General features: G+C 39.2%; 1 protein-coding gene across 1 annotated transcript in view; it reads left to right on the top strand.

The window, feature by feature from the left end:
• adamtsl7 (ADAMTS-like 7) overlaps positions 1 to 14,841 on the top strand; it is a 553,762-nt gene that overhangs the window by 95,553 nt on the left and 443,368 nt on the right. The window contains exon 4 of the mRNA XM_072256321.1: positions 14,334 to 14,691. Coding sequence (XP_072112422.1) covers positions 14,334 to 14,691 — 358 coding nt within the window. The remainder of the gene's footprint in view (positions 1 to 14,333; positions 14,692 to 14,841) is intronic.

The following is a 14,841-nucleotide window of genomic DNA, read 5'->3' as shown; positions in this document are numbered from 1 at the left end:
TCCCATAGGTGCATAAGTTTGTTCCATTCCCTGCAACCTACTGACCTGGAAGTTCTTAGTCCTGGTACGCATAGGCAGACTGAAGTTAAGGTGTCCTTTTGAATTATGGGTCAGGTCTGGGGAATCTTTAAGCAGGTGCAAAGCCGTTGCCAACAAGTTTTTAATATCCATTCCCTGAGGACTATGCCATAAAAATTCCTACATAGGACAAAACACCTACATTCCTACTTTGGTGTATTGTAGACAGAGCAGTTACAGCTGCCCACCATGTAAACTAATCCATGTTCCACACTCTTAATGGAGCCTGCCAATTGTTGGATGGCAAATGATCCAAATTGAACCACATGAATAGTGGGCAGGGTAGACATGCTCAAATAATGCACTGCTTGTGTGTAGAAACTTATCTAAATGTAACTGCAGACAAGAAAGAGGTGCTTGGAAGTTGGATTTTAGAAGATGTTAGTCTGCTAAATGGGTACCATGTTTAGAACAAATGCCAACTTGCAAGTCAAAACTAAGTTTTAAATTTGGGGTAATCTTGCATGGTTATCATCACTTGTTCTTCTTTCTCTCTTCATGTGCATTGCGCGTTACACGCTTGGGTGATCAGGGCTCTCCACATCAAACGATCCCTCGCAGCGTCGATGATATCTCGCACACTTAGATCTGTTAGTTCTTTCACAGTGTCCATATATTTTCTTCTTTGCCTTCCTCTTCTGCGCTTCCCAGGCAAACAGCCTTGTAACGTAAGGCATTCTATTTCTCTCTTTCTGATGACATGGCCCAGGAATTTAAGTTTCCTCTCATTTAATGTTCTCATTAAAGATCTTTTTGTATGGGCATGTTGGAGTACTGTCTCATTAGCTACCCTATCTCTATATGATATTTTCAGCATTCTTCTAAAAACCACATTTCTGTTCTAAGTTTCTTTGGAGTTCTGGTGTTATAGTCCATGTTTCAGAAGCATACAGCAAGATTGACTAGATGTAACATTTTAGTAGCCTAAGCCTTGTTGTCATAGAAATGTGTCTGTTGGTAAAAATGGGTTTCATTTTTTGGAAGTTGGTTTTGGCAATGGCAATTCTTCTTTTTATTTCTACTTTACTTCTAGCATCTTGTGATCTTGTCCTTAAAGCTACCAAGGTAATTAAAGCTGGTCTTTTGTTCAATCTCTTGGTTACCGATGTACAATTGGCAGCTGGGAATATCTTGCTTTTTTAATATTACTATACATTTGTTTTTTTTTACAGTTGATGGTTAGATCAAAATCTGTACTTGTTTGTACTACTTTGTCTAGGAGGATTTGTAGGTCTTCTGCTATTAGCGTGGTATCGTCTGCATATCTTATATTGTTGATGTTAACACCGCCAATTTTTATCCCATCTAGGTCTTCCATTTCTCTGAGAATCATTTCACTATAGATATTAAATAATTCCGGTGAGGCAACACATCCCTGTATAACTCCTCTTTGAATTTTAGTCCAACTGCTTATATTATCATCAATTTTTACCGCTGCCATTTGATTCCAATATAAATTTTGAAGCAGTTGTTGGTCCCTTCTGTCAATGTTTAGCGAGAATTTGAAATAATTTTTCATGTTGCACTTTGTCGAATGCTTTAGTGAAATCAGTAAAACATAAAAAGATATCATTTTGATATTCAATTGCCCTTTCTGAAAGCATTCGTAGTATGAAAATTGTTTTCCTAGTTCCTCTATCCTCAATAAACCCATAATGCAGTGGAGAAGTTTCTGGTCTTAACTTGTTTTTAATTCGACTCAGAACAATTCTCAACAAAATCTGTTTTATGTTACTCATAAGACTGATTGTTCTATAATTTTCACAGTCAATAGTTCCAGGAATTTTTGGCAGAGTTATAAATACTGATTTAAGAGATCGTAAGGCAATACACCAGACTCATATATACCATTAAGCAGTTCAAAAAGAAAGGCTATCTATGCCCAGATTTTCTAGGGCTTGTATCATTTCAACTGAAATTTCATCAGGTCCAGTGGTTTTACTTCTTCTTTACTTCCTCTTTAAGAACATTATACCTGACTTGTGGATTTCACTGATGACAACTACTTTCTAGTTATGTGACTAACACCAGTTATGTGGTCCTCGAGAAGGCTTTTATTTTAAAAGAAAGCTCTAGATATGGCAGCCTGACTAATGATATCTTGTCATTAATGGAATTTAATCTCAGATCAAGGAGTGCGTGAGCTTGCATTACCAGTGCAATGACCCATTGATCTATACTGGGAATGATATACCAGCATGACGTGTTCCTTGTTTCCTGAATCATTTATGAAATTTAGGGGCATGACCTGCTCATCCAATTTCTTACACTGTAATTGGATTGAGTTGTGTAAACTATAAGTGATCACCTGGGCAAAGTGGGTAGGAGTGAAACCTGTGAATCGTGACAGGAAGAGCCTAGTCCAAATTCCTAATGCGTAGATCTTCAACAGGAAATGAACAAAAAACTTCGAAAATACAAAACTTGCTTTTCTTGCATGGTTCATTCATAAATTCTTGATCTCTCAATCCACCTTATCTCATTTTATTTAGCTACACTCACTTTCTCTGTAGTTCTAAGACTATATTCTGCATCCCGTTTTCTTTCTACTTTGATGTACTTATATATAGCATGATCTGTCTGGATGGCACACAAACTAAGCTTTTCCACTGTACCTTGGTACAAGTGATAATAATAAGCCTGTAACAATACCAATTGAAACAAATGCCATTAATTTCCAAGCACCATTCTCCATCATTAACAACTCTTTGGGATGAATATCTGAATTTCGTAAAGAATTTTTATTGCATTTTTGTTAATTGGCACTTAACATCAACCTTTAACCATTGCATATCAGCCTGCTTTACAAAGGTGTGCTCATAATTTCTGTTCCTCTCGGTACAGTAAAAGTATGTTGCTTAATTCCATTTACTGTACTTGGTCTCTGCTGCTCTTCTTTGTTATGTATTCAAAAACAGTTCTTGTTGAATGAAAGTTCCGTATTTCTTCATGAGTCATCAGATTCATGCACATCAATTGAATGGTATCTATCATTCAAAGTTTATCTCCTGATCCCATATCCGAATGTATGCATGTTGGTACAAAGTTACTTTGGTGTTTTGATAGTCCTTCTCACTACCTGCAATTAAATCTAATGGCATACATTCCAGAGTGTTGAGTTACAATGTACCAAGTCCACAGGGTATAATATTGTGGCTGTATGGTAAGTAAGACTATTGATAAGTATTTTTGAATTTTCTTTCCTTTGCTAGTTTTATAACCTTATTTACAAAGATTGCCATTCATTTGGGAGAATAACTGACAGAGTGTTAGTTAATTGAAATGTGCAGTAATAAAATGTAGTTATTTATATATTGTAATGGCTTAGAAATTGGATGGAAGAGGTAAAGGGGTGTTACAGAGGCTGTGGGCAACTGACCAATGAGCATTTTGTTTGCTATCGCTGGGGAATGCAGTCGCACACAAGGCCAAAGGCTATGTGCACCATTGAATAGGCCTTGCCTTATCCTTTTCTATTGCTCATATCATCCAGAGGGTAATGAATCTAGGTAAGAAGGACATGGAGGCTCAGATTCAGATATATTCTGGACAGAAATGCAGATTTTTAGATACTAAGGTAATCAAAGGATAAGGATGTAGCAGAGAAAAGTAGTACTGAGACAAGACCATAAACTTATTAAATGGATAAGCAGACATTATGGCCTACTTGTGTTTCTGTCTGGGGACCCAAGAAACTGCAGATGCTGGAGTTTGGAGCAACAAACAATCAGTGTGAGTATCTCAGCTAGTTGAGCAACATCTGTGGGGGAGAGATAAATTGTTGATGTTTTGGATATACCCTCCATCAGGATTTCAACCCAAAACATTGACAGTTCCTCTCCCCCATAGGTGCTGCCTGACCCACTGATTTCCACCAGTGGATTGCTGGTTGATGGTTGCTGTTTTCTATTTTCAAATCAGTACATCCTGGTCTGAGCTGGAAGGGAGGCAAGGTTGTGACTAGACTAACCCGAGTTGGGATGAACATTCATCAATTGTAAACTCGACTGTGATGATAGTGGGAAGGGAGGTCTGTGCTGGGCAGGATGACAGTAGATGGGGACAGAGTGGGATTGGCAGATAAGAATTGGCGGGGAAGGAAGGATTGAAGATCCTTCAGGGTTGTCATGATGGAGGCCCTGAAGAAACATGCAAAAGACCTACCTGAGGCAACACTGGAATGTATTAGCTAGGAATTGTTCAGGCAGGTCCACAGTAAAGATAAGGGCTCTCATAAATGTCATGGACACCATTGCACTTTACACACAAGATTAAAAAAATCTGGATGTGGCTCTCGTCACACAATTTTGAAAACTATTTGCAGTTCCAGGCTCCTCCATGAAGTAGCATGATCTGGGAAGAAAATTCAAGTTCAAATTTATTATCATTTGACTGTACACAGATACAACCAAACAAAACAACATTCCTCCAGACCATGGTACACCCACAAAATATATATCACACACAGCAAAAAAAGAAAATATTACCCTAAGTACATCAATAAAATAAATACAAAATTGCAAATGTGTGTGTGAGAAGCTTAAAGTCTACAACTTTCTCGTTCATTCATTGAAATTTAATCCCATTGTGCAGATAATTGGAACCTACAAAGTTGGCCTGAATTATTTGTTTGTATTCATCACAATACCTTTATACATTGAGTATACATAAAATAAAATGGAATTACCCCAGGTTCTCTCGATGGAAGCATAACATAATTTCAAAATCAGTCTTTATTCTACAACTTGTTTAAACAAAAACTTCAACTGTTCATGTCACACTCCGTTCTCTTCTGTTTGTGATAATTAGTTAAGGCATTTCAAGACCACAAAAAAGGGCATATTTCCTTCAAAATAACAGCTATTGATTTGTTTTTTTTGTTCCACCTATCACAAAGCCAACCACTTCCCAATGTGCCAACAAAACAAGTCACAACATGAACCTTTCACATCCTCTTCTAATGCTGGAAAACTATACAGCTGCTGAAAAATTGTAGTAAAAAACAAAAAGAAGCTGGAAACACTCAGCAGGTCAGGTAACATCTGGAGAGAGAGATTCAGAGTTAATTTGAGTTGACGACCTTTCATTTCTTGAATCCTTTCTATTCTATATTTCTAAAAGGTGTTGCTTCTCCTCCTTGGAGTGGAAGAGCACCACCTTATATTCCATCTGGGCAGCCTCCAACCTGATGGCATGAATATGAATTTCTTCTTCCATTTATATTTTAAAAATCCTTTCCCTCCTCTCTTCTTCTAGTCCCCATTCTGGCCGCTTCTCATCTGCCTATCACCTCCCCCAGTAGCCCTTCATCTCTTTCTCCTCTCCTCTACTATCAGATTCTTTCCTCTCCAGCCCTTTATCTTTCCCAACCCGCTGGCTTCACCAATCACCTTCTAGCTACCCTTCTTCCCCCTTCCCCAGCTTTTCATGATGACATCTTCCCCCTTCCTTTCCAGTCCTGAAGAAGGGTCTCGGCCCGAAGATGATTAGTTCATTTCCATGGTTGTTGCCTGACCGGCTGAGTTTCTGCAGCATTTTGTGTGTGATCTTTTCTATTCTGTTCCAGAAATTACTTAAACCACAGAATCAGCTAATTTACACCATAACAAATCAAAAGTATGCTGGGGAGAACTAGCTTTTATTCCTTTCATTAAGAAAAATGAATGCAATAATCGTTAGGGAATTGAATCAATCCTATAATGTTACATAGATGGAACCAGAACTAGGGCATGATGCTCAGCAGGAAAATGTGCCTAGCGCAGTCCAAAAGCTAGATGTTCAGCGATATTCAGCAAGTGAAGTAGCATCCTTGTACACAGAAACAGTCAATGTTTCAGCTCAGGAACCCTTTCTCAGTGCTGGAATCTTGAGAAAGCGCACATTTTTAGGTTGCAGAGAGGGGGCAGGGTAGAGAGAGTAAAGGGTGCTGGCCAAGTTTACAGACACAAAAGAAAAGAGACAATGAAGCTAACTATCCAACAGCTTCTACATAGAGGGAAAAGTATTATTGATCTATTATTGTCATGTATACTGAGATAATGTTTATGCCTTCCAGAAGCTGAGTCCGGAAGGTTGCAATGTGCCCAAATGGAAGATGTAATGGTGTTCCTCAAGCTTCCATTGAGCACTGTTGCAATGTTACAGGGCGTCAAAGGTGGAGGGCTCAGTGGAAGAGTAGGGCAACAGCAGTCATGCCATACACCTACCTTCTTTACCTGCCTATCTACACACAGATCAGTTTTGAGCTTTTTAACAATATTCAGGGTCATCTATGAGATGCAAATCTGCAGCAGCAGATGTTCAAATACTTATTCTTTATTCCAGTTTATCTGGACTCAATTACTCTTTATTTATATAAAACTTCCTTTTATTTTTATAACAAGTCCTTGAGTCAAATCTCATTCCTTTATAGTAACAATTATTTGAGCTACACTCCCATCCGCAGTCATCCCCTGAATTTATGGAACTCTTTAAAATAATATCCACTACCTGGCATATGTCCTGAACATTTCTCAGCTGTGTAACAGCTTATCTATAATTTTGATAGATATGGAGAAGTGTTTCCGCTGGCAGCAGCATCAATGTCTGGAGGTCACAGATCTTACAAACTTGTGAAAATATCCAGGGTCTAGTGGTAGGAATCAGAGAGGAAACTATTTTACACTGTCTTGTGTTCTGGAATGCACAGCCAAACAGTTGGTGTGAGCAGATTCATTAGTAACTCAAGACTAATTAGATCTGTGGGAAAAAGAAAGTTTCCTGTAGAAATGATGTCTAATTGGATACTGCTCACTTGATAGGCTAATTGCCTTCTCTCTGTGATGGGTATCTATATCCATATTTGCATCGATAGGTCATTGGGTCAGATCATTTTTGAAACGGCTCCTCTCATTTCATGGAACATCAAGCTTTTTTGCCTTACACATCTCCCAGGTTGCATACAGCGGTTCCTGAGATCCTATTCCTCACCCTGCCCTGATGACCTTTTGACATTTCACTCCTGTAAGGACTTTTTAAACAGTTATTAGATATTACTGATCAGAGACATTTTAAAAAGTTACAAAAAAGATTTTTTAAAATTACTTGATAGAAATTAAATACTATATCTGACATTATTTAAAAAAGAAATAGAAACAAACAATTTAACTTAATCTATCTTTACTATATAGGTTGGTAGCTCTTTTTTAAAATGTAAGGAGGAAAGTTACACCCATCAGCCATATCTGTCAAAAAGCTGAGGGGTCAGATGTGATGCCCATTCATCTTCTTTACTTGGTAGATCCATGTTGGAGTGGAAGGCCAGAATAGCTGGCATATGACCTCTAGCTCCTTCCCAATTTCTGCTGCAATGCATAGGCATGAAAGTCATCAGTCATCTGCATCAGGCTGGTGGTTCACTGTGGAAGTTCTGGCTGGTCAGCAGCATGACTTGGCCCTTTGTGTTTGGAGATTTGATTCTTTTAGAGTTGGTGCATAGCTGAACTTTACATATGTCGCATATTCCTTACACAGTTTTACTGCTATGGAATTATACTTACAGCATTTTTTTTATTATTAATTATTTATTGCAACGCCAACAAAATACATTCAATACAACCAGTTGCCAATTGTATTTGACTGTTTAACCCAGCGAACCCCCAACCTTCATCACCATCCCCTCCACCCCTCTCTCCCCCCATCCCTTTCCCCTCCACCAATTAACTGAATAGTAGTACATACACAGACAAAGCATTCCTATTTTAACAAAAGATCTTTTAAGTTAGATATCAAATTTGTCCACATTATAATTGTGTGTTTGGTCGTGCATCATTTACTCTTGCTGATGAAAGTTCCAGGTAAGAAATGTCCAAAAAGCTCTGAAGCCAGTGAGTATTTGAAATATCATGGGGAGGTTTCCAACGCTGGACTACAATCTTCTTAGCTGCAGTCAGGCCTGCCAGCCAGATTTTGCGTGTTTCTTCTGTAAGGGAAAGGTGGGAGTCATCATTTAGAAGATGTACAGCGGGGACCATTGTACCCCTGTTGGTTCTGTAAGAGTACTGATAACCTGCCCCCACAAATCAAAAACCCCTGGACATTCCCATACAACATGCATAAAAGAGCCAATGGTTCCATGGGGGCAAAATGAGCAATAAGGGTCAGAAACCAGTCCCATTTGATGTCTAATTCTTGGTGTTAAATATGCTCTATGACAAAATTTCATGTGTATATACTGATGATTTGGGTTTTTCGAAGCACTGGCAGCGTTATCCCAAATCACATCCCAGTCTAAGTCTTGTCCCAATTCAGATATGTCCCTATCCCAGGCTTTCATTACCGGTGTGGGCATATAATTCTGGGAATTTAATTTATCATATCACTATCTGTCCTGGAGCACTCTGTATCCAACATAAAATGGGATAGTCCTTTAAATCTGATCCCCAGGGAATGTCGTAGGCTTTACAAGCTGATCTTACTCTAAAGTAGAAGAAAAGAGAATGTTTATCAATATTATATCGAGATACCAGTTCTTGAAAGCTAGGGATAGTACTTGCCCCATTAATATCTTGAGGAGTAGTAATACCTTTATCCTCCCAAGTTCTGTTAGTGAACGGTTTCCCCCCAGATAGAAAACGATTATTGTTCCATAATGGAGATGATTTACACCATACGCTTTTATACTTTAGGAATTTTTCTGCTGCTCTAAACACTTGTAGTGTATGAGTTAAAATTGGACCATAATACAAATCATATTTTTTGGTAGACATACCTATAAGGAGAAAGTCCTTCAACCTTATTGGTGCTATTAGCTCCTGTTCTATATTTTTCCAGGATGAAACTTTATCCTCCTCCATCCAATAGTTAAGACTTTTTAATACAAATGCCCAGTGATATAATTTAAAACTTGGACATGCCAATCCCCAATTCGACTTTTTGAATTGTAGAGCTGACCATTTTATATTGGGTCATTTACCGTTCCAAACATAGCATCGTAGTAAGGAGTCCAGTTTTTGCCAATATCCTGCAGGAGGTGCAAGTGGGATCATTTAGCTGAAAAAATTAATGCGGGGTAAGATGTTCATTTTAATGACTGAAATACGGGCCGGGACTGATGCTGGCAGGTGTCTCCATCTATTAATATCTTCTTCTATTTTTTTCAGAATTAAAGAGTAATTTGTTTTATCCACAGATGACAGGGAAGTATTAACTTTAATACCCAAGTAGAGGACTTCATTTGTAACTTTAATCAGGGGAGGAAGAGACACCTTACTTTTATCCGTATTAATCAGCATCAGTGCTGATTTTAACAAATTAACTTTGTATCCTGAAAGAAATCCAAATTGCTCCTGTGTTTTCAAAACATAGGGGAGAGTTTGTTGAACATATGCCATATAAACTAACGTGTCGTCCACGTAAAGTGATATTGAATGCGATGTTGTACCTATTGTAATAGGGGAGATCTGAGGAGAGTTTCTAATTAAATGTGCAAGTGGTTCAATAGATATATTAAAAATTAAAGGAGACAAAGGATCCCCTTCTTGTGTGCCTGTCCAATGTCAAGTAACTCTGAGAAACCTCCTCCCACACATACCCGGGCTGAAGGATTAGCATACAGTGTTTGAATCATATTGATAAATTTATCGCCGAACTTAAATTCTTTTAGAACTCTCCAAAGATATGACCATTCAAGGCGATCGAACGCTTTTTCAGCATCTAGAAATAGCAGGCCACGGGCAGGTGGGATTTTATGTGTTGCACTCAGTATGTGTAACAGCCGGGGAATATTATCAGATGCGAGACACCCCTTGATAAAGCCCGTTTGATCTGGGCTAATTATTTTCCCAACTACTGTCTCAAGTCTACTGGCTAAGACTTTGGAAAATATCTTGAGGTCAGCATTTATCAAGGAGATTGGACGGTAATTGGCACACTCCAAGGGGTCCTTACTGGGCTTAGGTATAACTGTGATCAGGGCTGGGTTTAGATCTCTATGGAAAGTGCCATTTCCAAAAGCATAATTTAATGTTTCTAACCATACTGGTCCAAGAATACCTCAAAGTGCTAGGTAAAGTTCCACAGGTATGCCATCTATACCTGGCGTACGGCCCTTATTTGTAGCTTTAACTGCTTTAAGTAGCTCATCCAGTGTAATAGGAGAGTCTAGAGTTTTGATGTCCTCTAACGATAACGTAGGAAGGTCTAATCCACTAAAAAATCTGTGAAGTCATTCTCAGAAGGAACTGAGCCACTTGTATACAATTCTTTAAAGTAATTCTTGAATGTCTCGTTTATTTCCTCTGTTGAAGATACTACTCCACGTTTAGCACATCTAATCGCTGGTATAGACCTTTTAGCTTCCTGTTGTTTGAGCGTTAGTGCTAAAAGATGGCTCAGTCTGCTGCCTTCTGCGTAATACTTATGTTTGGTTATATGGATCATATATTCTGCCCTGCTTCTTAATAAATCATTTAATTCTGCCTGTTTTGTTTTGAGACTCGTTTTCTTTTGTTATGGTGTATATCCCTTTGAGATCATTCTCCAAAACCTTACATTGTTCTTGGGTGGAAATCTTTTGAAGCCGGCTTTTATGTAGATGGGAACTGAACCATATGGCGTTATTTCGTAAGAAACCCTGATGGAGGCCCAAATCACTGTCACATCTGAGACACTATTTTTATTTAAATTTATAAATTCTGTCAGTTTTGTTCTCAGTTGTGATAGAAATTTGTCATTTTTTTTAGAAGGGTGGAGTTAAACCTCCACCTAGTAGCCTTATTTTTAATTTTGCCATAATTAAAAGTAGATATGACTGGGTTGTGATCAGATAGATGTCTGGGCAAAAATTCTATTGAGTGTACTAAAGGTAGCAGACCGGAGGATATAAGAATGTAATCTATCTGAGAGAAAGTTTTATGTTTTGTGGAGAAGAAGGTATAGTCTTTAGCAGATGGATTATGCACCCTCCACACATCAGTTAAACTTAAATCCGTTAGAAAACGGTTAAGTGCTTTGGAAGCAGATTCTTGAGAGCTTGAGATTCTTGAGGAAGATTTATCGAGGTTAATATTTACCAAAGCATTCATGTCCGAACCAACATATAGTTGGTAGTCACTTAACTTCAGTAATTGTGAGGTAAATGAGGGGAAAAATTCAACCTCGAATATAGTTGGGCATAGAGGCTAATGAATGCAACTTTTTTACCCTGAATGGATGTGCAGCGAAAAGCTAGATGTCCTTTATTGTCGGCACCCGTCCTTTCAATTGATACGTTAATATTATGTCTCATTACTATCATAACTCCTTTCATACGAATACCATCAGCTGATGCCACAACTGGTTTATAAAAATGGTTTTGAACCCTGGGAATGTCATTAGGTTTAAGATGTGTTTCCTGTAACAGCGCGATATCTATTTTCTTTCAACGTAAGAGATCTAAAACCTTTGAACGCTTGTAGGGAGAGTTTAATCCTCTAACATTAAATGATACAATAGTAAGATTTTCTAGTTTATCTGTGTTGCTCATCTTCCCCGGATCTGTTGTTGTAAGTTGGTGGTGGAGCCCTGAGTTGTCCTCTTCCCACCACCCCACCTCCATTACCCCTCCCATTCAACCCTTTTCTTTGTAACATCTGTCAGTGTCACTTAGCAATGTCAGACACTGAATACTGACATCAACCGCCCCCCTTCCAGCACCAACAAGTTAGAAAGGCAAAGCAGTTCTCATAGACAATCACATCAAAGAGACAAGAAAAAGAAACCTGGACAAACCCGTTAACCTATATAAGTAAAACCGTTTCCGTCTCACATATATTATAGCACACGATCAAGATCCCAATAGCTATCTTGCAAAAAACTGTCGCTTCAATAGACCGTCGCTTAGCGATGGCGCTAATGACGTCTTATCTGGTGCCCAGAAATATACACAAGTCTACTGGAGACATAACATTCTAAAGTTAGTCAAAACAAACAGCTGTTTCTCAGCTTCATTCCTGATGAAGTATTGCATTTGGATATATTGAATATTACCTTAAAACTCTGACCTGCTATAGTCAGAAACAAATTACCCCCTTAATTAACTAAATACAAGGGTGCAACGAATGACTTTCTGATAAAAGAATAACCAGAAAACTTCGCACTTAGAGTGTTAACTTGCCCGCACCTAATAGATTGTGCATACAGGCAAGTCTGAGCTCTTAATGCAGTTCCATCTCCTCCCGAGCGGCGAGTGGATGTTGCCCAGCATCTTCTTCCATATCTCCCAGCACTGACAATTTCAGAACTTCTTTTGCTTCCGCTGCAGAGTTAAACAACATCTTCATGCCCTTGATATTCACTTTCAAGATCGCTGGGTATATGAGGAACGAGTTGATACCCTTCTGTCGAAGCTTAGCGTGGATCTCCTTGTATCCCTGCCGTTCCTGCATCATGCCGGGGCTGTAGTCGGCGAAGAACTGCAACTGGGTGCCATCAGGGAGAGTAGGTTTGGCTTTCCTCGCACCCTCCAAGATAGCCTGCTGGTTGGAGGACCGTATAAGCTTAAAAATCATGGTCCGCGGTCTTGAGGAGTTGTTGGAAAAGATCCTATGAGCTCTGTCGATCGCCAAAGGAGTGCTGTGGGAATTCTTGAGCGCTGGAATCCAATTAGGCAGCATCTTCTGGAGATAAACTCTTGGATCGTCGCCCTCAGCGCCTGTCGGTAAGTTGACCAGCCGCACGTTGTTTCGCCTGAATCTGTCCTCCAAGTCATTTAACTTCTTCCATATCTTAGACAGCTCTGCAAGACAGGAGTTAGTAACTTTCTCACTCTTGCGTAAGCAAACCTGAATGTTCTCTATTTTATTGAAGACCGTGTTAAATTTTTTAGCGTGAATGTCCGCTTGGTCCTTTAACGACTGGAGAATATTGCCATTCTCTGCCATATGCTTCTGTATGGGGTCGAGAGCCTTTTCCAGCGACTCCTTTAGCATGTGTGCTACCATTTCTTGCAGCGATTCCATCTCCGTTGCCATTGTTTGTTTAATTAGCATAGCTATTTCTTCGGATGGATCGCTAGCTTGGTGTCGTCTGCTGGTGTCTTGTTTCCTGGTTGAATGTGTATCTTTTTTTGAAGCCATGTCTTTAGTTAGATCTTTCTCCAACTCAACCTTGTATTAAGATCGTCCATGAGCCCTGAAGAACTTGAAAAAGGAGGGTTGTATGTCAGCGCTCAGTGCCGTGCTGCCAGCTTGCCTCATGCCTCACCGGAAGTCCAGTATTTTTTCATGAAAACTAGTTTTATGCTGTAACCTAAATTTCTGACATGCCATGCAACATTTTATAGTATTGCTTGAATTAATTTTATCTGATACACATTAGGCCTCAAACATTGAAATTGAGCTGATTCAAATTGGAATTGGACTGAAACATCTCTCTTCTTCGTTTGGGTTCCTTCCTTAACTTTTCACCAATAGCAATTGCCCCCCTCCCCCAATTCTTCTTTGCCAGTGAGCTCAATCCTCCCCTTCCCTGCCCCCTGCTCAGTTATTTTAGTTTGGGGCCTCATTTCATGTAGGGAATAGACAGAAGTGCAAAGTCACAAAGTTTCTCAAAAAGTATTCTCTGACTAAACAGTGGACCTTCTTACATTTATTTCGATGCAGGAATTGTTAGCCTTGGAGCTGTCATGTTGAAGTGGAAAGTGAACAGGTTTTACTGCCTGGCCACACTTAAACTTAGCTAAAAACAGGTAAACCTAACAGTGTATGGTGAAGTTAGTGTGGAGAATGGAATTACTGAGTGATTGAGAACAGAGTGTCGAGGGTGCTTTATTTATGGTGAGAGGAAAGATGATGTCAAAAAAGAAGAGGAGGTAATGATATTTCCTCAACTTGCACTATGTCATTATGTTATTTTTGTTTATTGTATTGTGTAAATTATGTATATTTTGTGTTAACTTACGTTTATGTAATTTACATTTGTCATGTTGCTGCATTTTCCTGGCATTTGTATCCTGGGAATGCAAGTCCACGACCATGAATTTTAACTTGAACGGATTATTCAGTAGACTGGTGAAGGGTGTGTCTGTAATTGGAGATGAAGGAAACTCTCCTGCTGCTCTTGGAATAATATGCTCAAAATATACAGAGTTTGGAAAAACTAAATGGGAATATTTCTAATATCAATGTTTTGCAATGATTAGACCTAACCCTCATCTATGTTATGACAGGGAAGATTTACTTTGCTTGTAAATTAGTTAGTTTCTTGTCAGTTTAAAATTAACCTTCATCGGTTTGCAGGGGATCACTCAACACAGAGAGATCAAGGAGGTTGCGGGCTGGAGCTTCTTTTCAAAGTACTTCCTCACACTTCCAACGCTCTAACCCAGACCAGGACGATTCATTCCGCTCATATCAGCATCAGACAAGCGTAAGAATGCTAAGAGACTGGAGACAGTTCTATCAGCCTCAAACTGAAGATTTCCACCAGAGAGGTGTGCCACAGCCTTTCCAGCCACAACTTGGAACCCAAGCTCAAACTGATGAAGAAACTCAGACAGAGCGACCTGCAAAGCAACAGCAGCACAGAGTCTCAAGGAGCCCCACCGGTTTCAGTTGTTTTGGTGCTTACAGACAGTCTAAGTCATGTAACCCTCAGGTATGAGCCAACATTACCTTGTGCTTTATTGCTTAAGTTTATTTGCAATGCTCGCTGGTTGTCAAACGTTTGATTATAAAATAGCTGCTGGGGCAATGCATGGACATGTGATGGAAGGTAAGTGAGCAGAAAGTGTACAGCATTGGAACT

This window comes from Mobula birostris, chromosome 4 (genome assembly GCF_030028105.1).
Source record: "Mobula birostris isolate sMobBir1 chromosome 4, sMobBir1.hap1, whole genome shotgun sequence".
In the NCBI taxonomy this organism is placed as follows: Eukaryota; Metazoa; Chordata; class Chondrichthyes; order Myliobatiformes; family Myliobatidae; genus Mobula; species Mobula birostris.
Note: the sequence above shows the minus strand (reverse complement) of the source record. Positions and strands in the feature narration are given on the sequence as shown.